At 35.5% G+C, this 17062-nt stretch overlaps 1 protein-coding gene across 1 annotated transcript in view; it reads right to left on the bottom strand.

The window, feature by feature from the left end:
• mdy (diacylglycerol O-acyltransferase) overlaps positions 1 to 17062 on the bottom strand; it is a 38158-nt gene that overhangs the window by 18677 nt on the left and 2419 nt on the right. The window contains exons 2-7 of the mRNA XM_083139171.1: positions 16460 to 16588; positions 12339 to 12433; positions 10435 to 10487; positions 7724 to 7832; positions 4129 to 4278; positions 2523 to 2685 (exon numbers count right to left, since the gene is read on the bottom strand). Coding sequence (XP_082995297.1) covers positions 2523 to 2685; positions 4129 to 4278; positions 7724 to 7832; positions 10435 to 10487; positions 12339 to 12433; positions 16460 to 16588 — 699 coding nt within the window. The remainder of the gene's footprint in view (positions 1 to 2522; positions 2686 to 4128; positions 4279 to 7723; positions 7833 to 10434; positions 10488 to 12338; positions 12434 to 16459; positions 16589 to 17062) is intronic.

The raw sequence follows: 17062 nt of genomic DNA, 5'->3' as shown, positions 1-17062 counted from the left end.
GAATTATTTCTCTTGTAGTATACGGTTATTACAAAGCATAAAAACACACTTTTTGTTGTGACGTTTCAGGAGGACACACGCTCCCTTCATCAGACATTTATTTTTAGTTTGATTAAAGATACAGTTATAACTTATAACAATGGATAAAAATTTTTAACAAAAAAGAATCTGTTATACAATGGATATTGTCAATGTTACATTGCTGTAATATAGCAACTTAACTGTGAAACAAGCAGTCAGTTTCATTTTTATTTTGGATAAAAATTTTGATCACATTATTTTTTTATTTAAAAATTATGAATCCCAAATATCATCAGGCAATTCAAAATAATCATTGCTTTCACAGAGTTTCTTCATGTTTTCCGTCAATTCAGAACATTCTCGTATAACAATGAAACATATATTTTTTAATTTTTTTCCTGAGTACAAAAATTATGTTCTAATAATAAGGGTATCAGAAATGAAGAAGAAAAGCTTTATAATATAGCAAAAGAATATGGCTTTCACACTAACAGAATAAACCAAATAAAAAATCACGTCGCAAGAAAACTAAATGAAAAGATAAAAACGGACAAAGATGAGAAATCTGTTGAAAAGAAATTTGTTTGTATTCCATCCACAAGGGATTCTCACATAAAATTGCTTTTAGATCACAAAGAAGTTTGGAATGTACATTTAATGAATACAAAATGAAACAATCTCTACCAGATGTGGAAACCACAGGAATATATTGGGTGATTCCCTCGTTAGAGGCCCCAAACTTTTGTCTATAAAACTGCCATTTACTTAAAGTTTGTCTTGAAATTTTGTATGCACATACCTTGAACAATGTAAAACAGGATCTAACCCCTCGCAATAGGTTTGGACTCTTCCAGTGACCTTCATTTGTTTTGTTCCGCGACAATGCATCTCTAGTGTTGGCTCGAATGCATAGGGATTACAATGTACACAATCGAAGAGCGTGCATTCCTCGTTCGTAAAGACTGGCAAACTGGTTCATTTAAAGCATGTCAAAGGGCAATTCAGACTGAATTATGTGAGAGACAGGTACCTTCAAAGTGTTGCTATCCAGAAATTGGTAAGTAAGTTAGAAACAATGGAAAGCCTTGTCGCACAGCATTCAGGAGGCCGGAAAATGTCTGAAGATACAAAACAGGATGTAAAGGATGGCATCACCATCAAAATCATTGCGAAGACTTTCCCAAGAAACTAATCTCCCATATTCCACGTGTCAACAAGCTGCAAAAAAATTAAAACTATCGCACAATCGCAACCCTGAAAGAAGCTATACGTCAAGAGATTGAAGCCATTACCATCGCCACTTTGAGAAAAGTATTCCAGAATTTGGAGAGACGTGTACAAGAGAGCTTGCATGTGGAAGGGGGATAGATATGAGCAGATCCTCTTTTACATTGTTCAAGGTATGTGCATACAAATTTTCAATACAAACTTTAAGTAAATGGCAGTTTTAGACAAAAGTTTGGGGCCTCTAGAGAGGGAATCACCCTGTATAATGTAAGTTGTTCATGTTCAAAGGAATATGTAGGAGAAACAGCAAGGAAAATGGCAATAAGATGGCACGAACATGATTTAGACATTATAAATGTAAACCCAATAACAGGTTTGTCAGCTCAAGCTCATCATTGAAGAGAAGCATTTGATTAAAAAGAGAAGAGTGGTGGGAAACAGATTTTAATATCTGGGAAGCTTCGTTCATTGCAGAAAAACACTGGAATAAATTAAATAATGAAAATGGTAACAGACTCAGAAGTGGAGTAAGCCACCATCTTTAAAATTTAATGTAACGGAAAAAAACAAGAAACTCTGTGAAAGCAATGATGATTTTGAATTGCCTGATGATATTTGGGATTCATAATTTTTAAATAAAAAAGAATGTTATCAAAATTTTTATCCGAAATAAGAATAAAACACATTGCTTATTTTCACAGTTAAGTTGCTATATTACAACAATGTAACACTGACAACATCCACTGTATAACTGATTCTTTTTTGTTTAAAACATGTAACCATTGTTATAAGTTATAACTGTATCTTTAATCAAACTAAAAATAAATGTCTGATGAAGGGAGCGTATGTTCTCCTGAAACGTCACAAAGAAAAACTGTGTGTTTATGCTTGTAATAACCATAGTCTACAAGAGAAATAATTCTACAATGCAAGCAATGCATACATACAATAAAAATTATTATTACTCTAGAAAAGACAAATTCAAAGTTCAAATCCGGGAACTTTTCTAACGATGGAAGCGGCCCCGGCGCCCACCCAGCGTCGAATAACATGGGTACCTGGGGGAAACCCTGGGGGGTAAAGGCGGTCAGGGGCGTGATGCTGATCACATCACCCCCACTCACGACCGGATCAAGAAAGTGTGGGGCGTTACCCCCACACCCCCTATACGCCTTCATGGCGTGGTGCTATGCACAGGGGAGCACTTTACCTTTTTTAGAAAAGACAAATGGTCTTCTACTGTAATGTAGTCAAATAAAGCCACCAAAACCAACCTTTTCCTTATTCTGCTTGTCCTTGGGAAATTCAATTCGTAGCACAAAGTAGGAGCTACAATGTAGTAATACATATCTTTTACATTCAGATTATCTGGGTACTGGACTATTTTCTCCACATGCTCGCTTGCAATATCACCATTCAGGAATTCATTTGCGGAACCTAAAAATGTACAAAAAATAATCAGTATAATAAGGGTTCTCTATTGTTTTGTAGTTTTTGACTATAATATAAAATATGAAAAGTTGTGTATGAGAACATATAGCATGCAGTTGCCTCAAACTATGAGCATTAATAAAAAATGTGAGCATATATAACATTTATTCAAACATCAACAATTAGTTAATTTCTATAATAATTCGCCATCATATTGTGGTTTAGCAACACTTCTCAAAGCTCCTGAAGATCAGTCATCTTAATGACTAAAACGTTGAACATAGAAAAAGATAAGTGTTTGCGAGTATCTCGACTTTTGCTATTATGATATTTGATAGAAACTGGTCAAAAAGGTGGTGAATGAATACTTCAGGTTCTCCATCGAGTATTCCAACTACTGATTACGTGAATGATTTCAACAATGGCTCTTCATTGTTGTGCAATTCTAATTGGACATTATCCATTGAAGACTTTTTTTTCTCCAAGAGATACATTTCGTATTTGTAGCCAACTAGGCCAGTAGGGAACAAACACATACCTATTTTATATTGGCACACACTTATCAGTATTTGTGAAAGTTGTGCCAGCACATCCTCAGAAATGTGCATACATTTGAACGTATAGTCTTAACTGTCCCAGAACAGAAAAGTAGGGTATCGGTACCAGAAGGTATTGGTTGGAATTAAATCCCTGACACTTCCTGGAGCCTTCCTGTCTCCCGGAGTCAGCAAAAATACCGATCCTGGAAATTATGCAAAGTATTCATCATTTTTGCAACACTTTGGGGAGAAATTGATTCTGTGATTTAAAATGATATATCTTGTGAAATTATGAATATCTTAAGGCAAAACTAGCAAATTTCTGCAATATAGCTTCACTGGAAAACTTAAGATATTAAAATTATATATACCCTGAACTCTGTGACATGCCCAAGAGAGGGGTTGGTGTGGGTCATAATGCACCCCTACCCTTTGGTTCAGCATCCATAAAAAAAATGTCAAAGGTAGGAAAAGATGGCAAAATGAGAACTGACTACTGAAAGAAGTATATGGACCCGCCCCCCCCCCCCCCCGACCCCTTCCAAAAATCCTGGGCCTGAACTATTTTCAGTTCCTACAGTTTTCAAGTATTGTATCTATATCTTGTTTCAGCCTAAACATGAAATTCACTCTAGCAGCGCGATACCAACAATTCTCCATGCCAATCTGTGAAGACCTACAACCTATATTATTAAAGTTTTACAGCAAAACAGCAAACTTTACACTGAAGAGGCTAGTGTTTATTAAGCAAGTTAGGAAACTACTGGTTTCCCTACAATACCAATATATTTAATGCCAGGAAAAAACAAATTTATAACAAATATTGTAAATAAGAAAACATTTTGAGTTCACATTAAGTGGAACTAAAGAATCATTAGTAATAATTTATATCTAACATAACAATACTCACTAGAATTCAGATTCTGCAAGCTTTTCCTTCGTACATGCTTCTTTTTGGAATTCTGTTCGCGTCTGTTTCTGCACCACAAATTCACTTGCACATATGACCAAAGTTTGAGGAACAAAACACAGTACACTGCACACACTGTCGTAGCTCCAACTGCAAAAAGAAACACATTTTGACCAACTTATATCAATATAACAATTGAGTGCCAGTGTGCAATTACCGGCAATTCAAAAAAAGCTTTGGAGTTAAAATTTTACATTAGCAGGTCAAACAATATTTCAACCACAAAAATAATAACAACCCCATTTATATAGTGTTCAAGGAAAGTACCACGGAGCTACTATAAAAAGTAGTCCATCCAAATTACTACATCTTGTGTTCTATCCCTAAATTACAGTCCAGAACAACGACTAACTTATCTTCCATATTATTAATTGCAATGAGAAGTTTTCGTGAGATTACCAGTACACTGTCTATACCCTGTCGCAGCTAACTGTAGAGCAAAGCTGAGCATAATAGCAGAGGAGGGGGAGGAAAATTGTGGTGAAAGCGCAACATTGTCAACCGTACATGTATGGAAATTTCATGGCATGTACGGACGTACGGTCCAGACCTTAGTACGTACGCTAAATGCACAGCTTGTCAAAATTTGCTCTTGCAGTTTCATCCCTAATATTTCCCTAAGAAATTCTTAAACCAATCGTACGAACCTGGAGATAAAAATACGGTCCGTTTGCCACGTGCGTTCGGTATTATCCTTTTCAAAAGTTTGCAATGCTTACAGGAAATCGGGTAACTCCCGTCGCCCATTACAGTTTCTCTCACTTCATTGGTGGAGCCATCTCATGTCACTACTTGCGCCGAGATTTGTTCTCGTTCGTCTGGTCTACAGTTAGCTGGTACGGAGTTTAGTATATTTTGGAAGTTTGAGTTTGTGTTTTAAGTCCACTATATGCACAGAAAAGCCAATCGGAACTGGACCTACAGTTTTAATGTGGGATCCGAACCACCATGTGCCTCCAGCGGGTATGACCCCATGATTTTAAGGAGACGACGTACTAGAAGCTCTTCTTTACTAACGATACTTTTCAGAGTGGCAACTGGGTGTGGAATCAGTTTCCTTTTCTCTAAATTCTGAAAGGAGATGTGCAGGGTCAACAAATTTAGTGATACAGTGTATACTGATAGTTATTTTTCACTCTGTACAGTGATGGACACTTCTGGGTTGTAATAATTCCATGAACTTTCAATGGAATAATTACAACCCAGAAGTGTCTGTGACTGTACACACTGTTATACTCTCTCTCTGGAGTAAGGTCGCACATAGCGGCAGAGAAGGTGGTGGTGCGGTGAGGGGAGGGGGGAGGGTTAGTGGTCAGAGCAAAGCGGTACACGCTGCTGCAAAGGCTGGTAACTGCAGTCGCTTTTCTCCTCCATGCAATCCCATTCCCTCTCATGTGTTCATTGGTGGGACAGTCTTGCGTCACTACTTGCGCAGAGACTTGTTTTAATTTGTTTGCTCCAGAGATAACGAGGACAGAGTATAGAAGCTATTTCATCTTCATTGATAAGAATGAAAATAGATTGCAGGAAGGTCTAGAAATTATGGCTTTATCACAATCCAATCATATAGGTTGAACTGTATCATCTTCAAAAACCCTGTATAATGATTAGGGAACGGAACTTTAGGTAAATAAATGTTTTTTCTGCGATAAGATAGAGACCCTCGTTTTTGCCAAAATTCTGATCATAGCCTTATATGTCAACACAGCAAATTTTATTTTACATAAAAACACATATTTTCCAGTTTTCCGTATGTAAATACATATTTTGCGAATTTTCATTTTAAATACATAAAATCGCTCATTTACTTCAGCTACTTCGAAATCTTCGAAGGAAAAATGTTTATTCTCCACACCTCTTTCATATCGAAAGTGTTAGGTTTGTTTTGTCTTTGAACACGCTCGCTGGCAGACTTCTGGTGCCTCGCCTACGATCCTATTGGGGGAAAATATTACCCCCACTGGATCTAACCCTCAAGTACTAATGTCTAAATGTACAGGTACAGAAATTTTTGGGAAAAATCAAGGTTTTCAAACTTTGTGCCAAATTGCACGTGTTTTGGAAGGTGAAGTAGAGGAAGAGGAAGCTTTGGAAAACTTCAGCGTTAGTGACATTTCGTGCTTCAAATGTGCAAAAATTGTTTCTTGTGACGTGGAGCGATCTTTCTCACAATATAAAATGCTTTTTAGAGATAATCGTCACAGATTTACAATGGAGAATTTGGAAAAACTATGGTAATTCACTGCAACTCTTCCAAGAAATAGCTCACCAAGAGGTAAGCATTTAGAAACTGATTTCAGGTGTTTAAAATGCATGTAATATTTTGTTTTTGTTACCAAATGTTTTTTTTATTTTTGTCACATATTTTCCTGTTTTTTATCACATATTTTCAACATTTATGACACATAAAAAATAAATATTTCTGAGTTTTTTAGCACATAAAGTTCCGTTCCCTAATAATGATACAAACTGCAGAGTACTAAGTGTTTCAACATAGTTAATGACAAGCACCTCAGTTTTCGATACTTAATTTCTTAACTGCATTTTACATTTAAAAAATCACAGCTTCACCAAAATGCTAACACTGCAAGTGAACTCTATTATATTTCTTCCCAGATGTAAATTACTGGTTTGAAATATTATGAGTACATACAGCATGTGTGCTCACGATCATGTGTGATGAAGTGAGAAAGCAACACACTTAACGAGATGTGCACATACAATGACAACATAGCTAGCATTACAACAACAAAATTTCATAAAAGCACCTTTACTTACAAAGTGAATTCACTTCTTTCAGGTGTACAATCTAGGAGTACATTCCCAGGAAAAAAGAAAGGAAGGAATATAGGCAAAGGTGAAATATATGACCTGGAAATATTACATACAAATTGAAACATGGTACATAAATCTTAATGCATATTCAAATGTTTTTTTAAAAACCTATTGGTTAATTTTCCCTATCAGCCAATGAAATATGTGGGCATTCTTGTCCACCATTACCAACTAATTGCTCAAATATTATTTAACATTCTCTAAAATAAAATTCATTAAGTATAACTGTAAACAGTATTGGAAAAGCTCACAAAATCAGTTAAAACCCATGCAGTTAGTATTTCTGCTAGAATACAACTGCATCTGTATCTTCCTTAATGATATTCTGATCGTAAGATATTTATCAATCACATTATGGTACATTTTAGCATGCTGGCCTCACGGCAGATTTGTAGGCACAGCACTCTACGACATCAGGGGTCCTGGGTTTGAATCCTTACCTGGGTGTTCTTCGTGAGTGTCCCTTCATCACTTATCCTCACTCATCTTCATCTTCGGGATTAGCCAATTGTGGCAGTAAAGCAAAGTAAAATAAACCAACAAATCAATCATTTTGACACTTCATTTGCTTTGCAGCGACAACATGCATAAAAGCTGACAGAAGTACGTGACTGGACTTTTTTTGAAATTTAATTGCATTAAGCATGTTTTATAAATCAGTCCAGGAATGGCCAATGAAAAGTTGTAAACACATACTCACTTAAGCTGAATCCTGTGCTCTTAAGATTAATGACCACCATTGGCATGAGGACCATCAGCAACAAATTCACAACATGGGCCAACAAGCCTACTTTACTTGTGACAATATCCTGCAAGATAATACATTAGAGTACTTTTAACATGAGAAGTAGGAGTATGTTTCGAGAACAACCTTTTTAGCAAGTCCCTCTCATTTGCAGTGTTATGTATATATTCTAGACACTTGGGATGGGTTTAGATCTGATTGGAATTCACCCTAGTGCTAGTTATATCCTTCTTTTCATTTATAGTGTTGGGCAGGAAGGACCCAAGTTCCAACTGTGTAATTCTGATACATCACACATCTGCATTTTCAACATAAATCAAATTCTACAATACAGTGGCACATACTGAACAGCTTTTCTGGCTATGCCTATATAAGTAGGTTTGGCAGGTCAAAGTATAATTGCTAGAGGCACATATTTTTGGTAAATAAAAAAGCAAAATTTCGGTACAAAAACTGAGTCAATTTCGGGTTCAAAAGCGGTAAATAAAATAAAATATCGGTGTTATAGCGGTGAAAAAATGGATGAAAAGTGGTATATAAAAAGACTTATTGGTTTTAAAATTGTGAATATAATCCTAAATTTGATATAAAAACTACACTTATTCCACAGAATTAACATTTCACTTCTAATAGCACATTTATGTAGTTATCAGAGTATTAAGTTTATTTCTGTGTAAAGAGGTCCATTTTTGCAACTCCAATATTAACAGCAGAATTAATCAATTTTCCGAAAATTGCATACCTCTCAGGATAATTCAGACCTCAGAAGGTCGGTGAATAAACCCTGAATTTCGTGTTTAAGAGTTCATTTCGCATTATTTCGTGACAAAATATGGTCACAAAATGCATCTCACACCTTTCAAAAACATGAAAAATTAACACTACAATGTGTTGTTTTAAATTTCGTTTTTTCGTTAAAAACGAAATATGCATGCCCCTAATAATTGCACTTTTTACCAGTGTGGGATTTGAAACATTTCTAGGGGATAAATCCTAGCAACTACCTTTAAAGCACAGAGATATAACAAATTAAGTAGATAGTTCCACCCATACCATTTCTTTTTAAAAGCCATAAAATGACAAAATAGAGAAGGGATGCAGAAACCAGAGGGGGGAAATTTCCCTCATACCTCCTTCACACTGTTTTTGACTGTCTTAGTTGGTATAACGACCATTCCACAATAAAATACTTACACATCGTCATGTGAGAACCAGGGGGATGTAACTCAGATTTATCAAATTTACAAAAGAGGAAATAATGTATTTTTAGGGAACATGTCTGATTTAAAGAGTGCCAGTAAATTAGAGATACGTGACTCCACCTTCCTGCTAAGGATTAGAAGTGGATATATGCTCAAATAGAGCTCTTCAGAGTTTATTTAAACAAAACTGAAAACCCAATTTTTGGAGTTCACTCCTCTGCTTCTTGTTCCAAAATTTCTGGCATTTCGATGCAATTTACTTCCTCAGGAATTTTTCAACAAGCATTCTCCTCTGTCCTGCCAATCTTCAATTTTCCTATTTTAAACTTTTATATGTACATTTACCATTTCTACTTTCTACACCGGCCCCATTTCTAATGTTTAAAACTTCTGAGGAAGGGTCCAGAGACAGGATCATTACACATTTGGAACTTTGCCTAGTATAAGGCCATTTTCAACTAGAAACATCTGAACAGGGAAGCAAATCACACAAAGCTTCACCTAAATTCCTTTGGGACATTAATGATACACTCTCATTCTCTCTCTCTCACACACACACACACATGCATGCAATATTTTTAAAGCCAGCAGGGCTAGTAAGCATGACATCACACACAATGCTGAAAAAAGTAATTACAGTAGACAGAACAATAACATGGACTGATAAGTCGTGAAATGAAATTTATTTTCCTGTGAATACGTTTAGTTTGTTTTCTAAATATTACACTAAATAAAATGAACTATCCTTTAAAAAATAGGGTTTTTTTTATTTTAAATATCCACTGGCAGGATAGAAAAACCGTTTTACTTGTTGATATAGAGGAATTGAAACTATTGAAAAAAAAAAATTAAAAAAAATAATGGCTCAAGAGTTTTGTTTGGACCGGAGACCAGTACTGTGCCATTTATCTACCGAATAAGGAGAAAGCTTACATTCTTGGAAAACACATGTACATTGACAGTTATTTGATTTCCAACATGTGTGAAAATCACACACGTGAGACCATTGATCGAGGACATTCTACCACCAACATTGAACTACAGAAATGACACAAGGACAATGTTGCTAATTGCTGAACATGTAAGATTTAAGCAAATTCAATTTTCATCTACAAAAGTCAGTGTACAAAATGCATACCATTACAAAAATAGCAAGTATCTCTACAATACACAATTCCCGTAATACAGCCAAACACACCAAGTTGGGAAAAAGTTAACAGCAGTCCAAAGGATGTACAAAATAGTATGCTATAGAAATACAATTTTGCTACTGCACACTCTTAAGTTGTTCGTAACAAGTTACCACTTCTCACATCTAATGCAAAACTGCCAACTTTCACATGAACAAACAAACTCCTAGGGTTTGCATTTTTTACTGGTTATGCTGACAAGATCAGAGACAAGTGAAGATATATAAAGAATCGTCTAATTGTATTGGGTAACTATTATATTAAATTCACTTACCAAAGCAAGTCCTTTTTCTAAGAGTAATGTTAAAAGAACTGGTACATTTGAATCTGTAAAAATAAAATAAATATAAGAAAAACATATTCAAAAAGTCAAAACTTTAGCATTCAAAATAATCAAATTCCTTATTATTATTTATCTGCAGCAAGTTACACTGAAGTTAACAATTACTTTTTTTTAACTGATTTTCTAACAGCTTTTTGTATCCATCAAAAAAAGCTGAGAGCTGTCATCATGCTATGAGATTATACTAATTTCTAAATTTACGAAATATAGGAAATTATCGAAGGAAAATTGCTTAGAACTAAAACCACACTATGTGCTACACCAGGTCCTAATTGTGTACTCTTAGGGACATACAGGTCTTGGCACACAAGGGTGGTAGTGCCACGGAGTTTACATTTTTTACTATTTGGCCAAGTACATAAATGGTAAAAACTAAGAGGAAATATACAACGCAAGATCGTTTTTCTGAACAAGGTGTATACATTGTAGGAATTTCAATAAGTTGTAAACCATGTACAGGCAGATTACCTAACAACAATAATCTTCTCAGACTGTACGTGGTTTCTCCATAATTGAGCCTTGCAACTCGTTATTAGAACAATTCAATCAAAGTTGAAATCCTTTGAGCAATTCAAACACCATGATACCACAGGTAGGTGACACATGGTCTGTGCATCAACTCCTATTTCTGCTGTTTGAGACCAAAGTCAGCAGACAACAGACAACTTGTTAAGAGAAACTATTGCAAGTTCCAATTTTCAAGGCAAATTTTCCAAAAATTCAAGGATACAAGCAGATGTTTTCTCTAAACATTTCAACCTTACGTATTATATCGCCTCTCACCATCCACACACATACAGACAATATACCTAGGTATATTGGGTGTGTGCGATTCCAATGTATCCAAAAAAATTTATTCAATTCAATTGAATGGTATTGTTAATTGTATAAGAATTTCAAATTTATCTAAAATACTTCAATAATCCCTGTCTCGCAATAATCTTCGGTCTGTAAATAGATTGTTCTGCAAAGGACACTAGCAAAGCAAACGGACTGAGAGAATTCTGTTTTTATTCTCTACGCAGCTTTCTTTTCTTTTCCTTCCTAGATAAAAATAAAAGCTAAGCTGTGAAAAACTTGCCTCGGGGTATTAATAAATATGTATACATTCACTGGGATTTGGATTAATAAAAGTTGCAATTTTTCACGTCTACGGAGAAAAATTCCAACAGAATTCCCAGAGCCAATAATTCACGCATAATTCCCAGAGAGTATCCACCCTGATGTTGTTTGTTACCATGTAGATACCAATCTAAAGCAATAAGAAACAAAAGTAATTCATAGGCATGTAATACTGATCAATGGGCAACAAGTAATAAACACATGAGGTACAGTTAACTGCTTGCCTTATTATCCCAAGTAAACTCTGGCAGTAAAAAGTTCACTTCTTATAGTATTATCCTAAATATAATCGGCCCAAACTACTCTTTCCCTTTCAATTTCTTTTCCCCAGTACAAACTCGTGAGAGGCTCTCTGCCACAAAGTACAGTAAATGTCCACATGGAAGCAGCACTTTGCTCAGCTTGATGCTTCAAGCAGTTAATTCACATAAAAACATCATGCTTGCAGTGCTTGAATCGCCTAGCTAGCAAAATTCTCACAAAGCCCCTTTTTTTACCCCAAGTTGTCTCTGTCTGCATGTTAAACCAGTTAAACCATAGGACCCCCCCCCCCCCCCCCAGTTAATCTTTTCTACTTCAGGTGCTGCATACTTGCAGGAACATTTATAATACTGCATGGTATAGCACGGTTTCAGAAAACCTATCATAACAACTTGTGAGGTTAAAAACAATATCTACATAATAATATTAGATATCTAAACAAACATACTTACATATGAGCAGCATGAGAGAAGGGTGTTCTGTGCTTCCTTCGTACCGACCAGTCAGAACAATAAGCCATTGCTGGGGGTCCACTCTTACACCATACCTACAGAACAAAGACAGTCAGCTTCATGTATTAAATATTTGTTTATTGAATGTCACTTTCGCCCTATAGATTTCTAATTTCTTACAAAAGCTGTGAAATTGCCATCTAAAATCAAGTGATCACACTTCCAGAGATCATCCCTCTTCTAACATCTAAAATTAAGCGATCACCTCAGTCATAAAAAGTTAACAATGCACACGCAAACTTGAGTATGTGGCGATTTAAAATTTAAGTAAAGACTCCAGACTGAAAATGTTTAAAATTAAAAATTTACCAGGAATGAAATTTGCATGTGAGAGCTAAAAGAGAGGTACCCTCCCATCACTTGAAAGAAAAGGATCTCACCAATGAGCACAGTAATATTTTTAGTTTGCTTCATGCAAACACTTCATTACATTTTGTGATCAATTTTGATACTTGACAGCACTAGCATATGCTAGATATTACATAGCTGCATTCTAAGGGGGTGAAAGGATACACTATATAAAAAAATTGGGGGTCATTTTAAGAGGGGGTTTACATTTATCACTTGGATTTTTCCCAAGTTTTTACAGTTTTAATTTGAACATTTTGATTTCCTCAATTTCAGGACATAGCCCCATCAGCTCCTGCCCTGCATATGCCAGTGCTTGACAGTTAACGCACACAAAAATGTCGAGGAAAAGGGGACAAGAATGCATCCAAATCACTTTCATGAATCACGTAGAGTAAAAACTTGGGTTCTAAATGAAATTGTAGAAGCAAGTGAAAGAATGAGGTTCTTAAACAAACTTAAAAGGGAGGGAGATATAAAAGCTGAATTTAAGACATACTATGCTAAGAATAAGTCTGAATACAAGAATTTGCTAATACCAACGAAAAACTTATTTATTAATTTTTGGTTGGGCTTTTTTTACAAAAGTGTCTCAAATCAATGAAAATACAGGAGTTGGCAGTATCTCTCCTGTTCCATGGTTTTTATTTATCTCCTTATTCTAAATTAGACACTCATTTCTAAATATAAAACACAATTTACAATATGAAATTCGTAGCTAGACGTAAACAGTGTTTTCAAAAAAGCTGGCTTTTGGAATGGGCTGTTCTTTCCTAGTGTTATCTTCATATTTCGGTAGGCTTATTAAATATATCTATGTAGCATAAACATACTCACATAACTAGAGTAGTTTTGTGTGTGTTTTAATAGAGCCTACTAGTAGGATATGATTTTCAATGTTTGAATTTGTTTTACGAAAATGTACATGAAGCAAAAAAGAAAATACTGCTCTACCTTTTGAAAATCTAGTATCAAATCTCTCTACATTAAATTTTGTGTTCAGTAAAATGTATTTGTATTCTGGCTTTCCAGTACATCCTGTATAATTTGGTTACATGGTGGCTAAAGCTGGTCACTGAGCAACTAATGATGTATTTTGTCTGCTTGTTGCAGTGGTTCTCAACCTTTGTGAGACCACAGCCTACAAGTCAAATGTCCTGAACTCAAAAATTTCTCTCGTAAATACATTTCTGATCTTTAAAGTTTATATGAAAATTAATATGCACCCTTAATTAATATTAATACTGTATACCAACTATGGCATAATCATAGTTGAATTATGTATAGATAAGGCTGGCTGCAAAAAAAAGAAAAGAAATCTGGACTGTTTGAAAATGAGATCCAAAGCACTCTGCCTCCACTGAGGATTGAACCTCAGACCCCTTCTTATTACAAGGCAACAGCATTGCTTTATTCCATTCCAGATGCCCATTCATGATTATAAAAGGAACATCCTATCAAAAAGCCAGCCTTTTTCCAACAACAATACAGTAAAACCTCGTTAATCCGGATAGGCAAAAGGGGGAAAAAAAAAAGCAGAATGCAAGGTTTTAAATGTGGCTAGAAGTCAACAACTGAACTTCCTAAAGAAAAGGAAGTCAACCACTGATGAAATTCTGTTTCCCGCAGACTTTGTTCTGTACTGTATAGTGTATTTAGGCCTATGCCCTTTAAATACACCCTAACAAACGTGTTTTGTTGTTATAAATGAAGTTTTAATGCACTTTTTACTTTTTTCTAGGTTATATCAGTTAATCAGACTTTCATTAAACCAGTCAACTTATCCCCCCCCCCCCCATTAGTCTGGATTAATGAGGTTTTATTGTACTTCCAATTTGTTCTCTGTGATTTACAGACTAAATTAAATCTAAATCTCTTCTCTTGTTAAGTATAGAGAACATTCAAACCGAAGCAACACATGACAGTTGGGGGGGGGGGGGGTTCACATTGAAGCGACAAGTGCCCCTTCAGTCTATGAAAGCATCCCCCAAGCATGCACAAATAAGACCGAGGTGACATGATGTGCGCCATTGAAGGAGCTTTCAGATTGAAACATAGTCTCTTTCAGTATAAAGCAAAATATTCACCGTGCATGCAAGAACAACAGAATGGAGCGGCACGATGAACGCCATTGAGAAAACAGTATAGTCCAAGCAACATGCAAGTAACATGCTTAGGTCATGGTCGTGCTTCGGTTCAAAAGGTTGAATGAATTACTGAGGGTCTGCTTCCAAGTAACAAATGTCACTTGTTGCTTCAGTCTGAAAGTTACCTGAGAAAATGGTACAGGTCAAGTGACAAGCGAGACTTGTAGCTTATGTTGCTTCAGTTGGTTGATTTGTTGTTTTTAAGTCCACTTTATGCACAGTAAGGCTAATCGGGACTGGACTTACAGTTTAAAGTGGATCTGAACCACTATGTGCCTCCACTGGTTATTGAACCCGGGACTCCTTGATTGCAAGGCGACGATGCTACCACTGTTATGTTGCTTCGGTTCGAAAGATTGCATTTACTTCTAATGGTTGATTTCCACGTTGTCGCTTCAGTCCCAAAGCTCAGTTACATTCATGAAATACGTATACATCTGCATGTGTGTTGTGAACAGTAAAGATTTTTAATTGTCCCGAAACATCAAATATTTTGATATTAACATTTGTTTGTTTTATGACATCCACATGTAAATTGTGGAACAAACATGTAAAAGCTTGTTTTAAAGTCCATTTCAAGGTAAATTGTGCTCATCAGGACTACATGCTTAGTTTTAACCCTAGCTTACCAGTACCCGATAAGAAACTTACATGCCTTGATAGGGGGTGGGGGTCACAGGGCCACCCTTTTATTATCACTAAAATTCAAGAAATTATTTTATTATTGAATCATTGCTTCCTTTGTATATATGTGCAGTTATTTATTAATTATAATAATTACAAAAATTACTATCATTAATAAAAAATAACAACCAATTATTGCACGAGTATGTCACATATATTTTATCATTCACTAAAACTCACAGAATTTGTAATGTTTTTTTATTAATGCTTTTTTGTTTGTAGATGTACAGTTGTTTATTAAATATAATAATAATAACGATAATTACCAACTAATTGTACACTGTCACTGTGGTATGAGTGTCTCGAACGAGACATTCAAAGATGGCACCTGATATGCCCACAAAGTACATTTTGTCTCCTAATTACATTACATTTATGAACAGAAGTAATACAGTAATACCCCCCTCTGGTAAGCTAGGATTAAAATTGTATCTGAACCACTATGCAATATGTGTCCACTGGGATTGGCCAATAACTGTCTCTTGGCTGCTACATCATGTAAATTTTTTAGCTAGTTGTGAAACATGTCACTACAAACTTGTAAACTCATAACATTAACTTCAAGTGAAATAGGTTAGTTGTAATTGGTAAAAAAGCCAAAATTTTTGTTATTTTCCCCAAAAAGGTGCCTTTTTATATATAAAAAAATGATCATTAAAAAAAACTGCTTTTTTGCAACTCCATGATATTGCAAACAAACTGACATGTCCGATATCACTGCATATATATGTAAATAAGTGATTCATGGATGAAATAAATCTTATCTTATCTTTCTCCATTATATCTCTCTAGGTAGTGGGCTATTGACCTATGGTATACACAAACATTTTATCAGTGTGCAATCCTACTTCCATCCATGCAATATTAAGTATCAACACTCACTTGAGAAGATTCTCCAGAAGAAGTCGGATGCCACCCATTGTTAACAACAGAAATCCCCAGTTGACAAAGCCCGTGAAGTTGTCGAAACCAGAAGACCAAGAAAACAGGGAATCTCTCGGTTTGTGGCATCTGAAAAAAAAAATTAATTAATGCATAATTATTAGTGTGTTAGTGTTAGAAAGGTCCTGATAGAAAAAATGCAAAACAATCTAGGCATTTATCAGAATAGCTTTGATAAACAACAATTGACTACCATATATAGAGTAGGCAAAAGCTAAACTCGCTATCTGGAACAACACACAGCAGGAACTTTATTGCAGAATTTGTGGCAGTAAATTTTAGCGGTTGCAAGTGTATTTCAACTTTAAAAGCATAACATGCACTCATGTAAGCAATCTGATAGCCAATGATATTTTCAGACAAAAGGAACAAATCCATTATTGTACAAAACCTAAGTGTGCCACTTGCAACAATGGGAGCACTAGACAGTTTCCTAGCCTATAGTCAATGGCCATTCCCACAAAACACTTGTAAGGAAATATATGAGGCAAGAAATCATTCTGCAACGACAATGCACTATCTCTAGTGTGCACACTTAGTCAA

This window comes from Lepisma saccharinum, chromosome 17 (assembly GCF_977018435.1).
Source record: "Lepisma saccharinum chromosome 17, izLepSacc3.1, whole genome shotgun sequence".
Classification (NCBI taxonomy): domain Eukaryota; kingdom Metazoa; phylum Arthropoda; class Insecta; order Zygentoma; family Lepismatidae; genus Lepisma; species Lepisma saccharinum.
The sequence above is the reverse complement of the archived record's forward strand: the minus strand, read 5'-3'. Positions and strand labels throughout refer to the sequence as shown.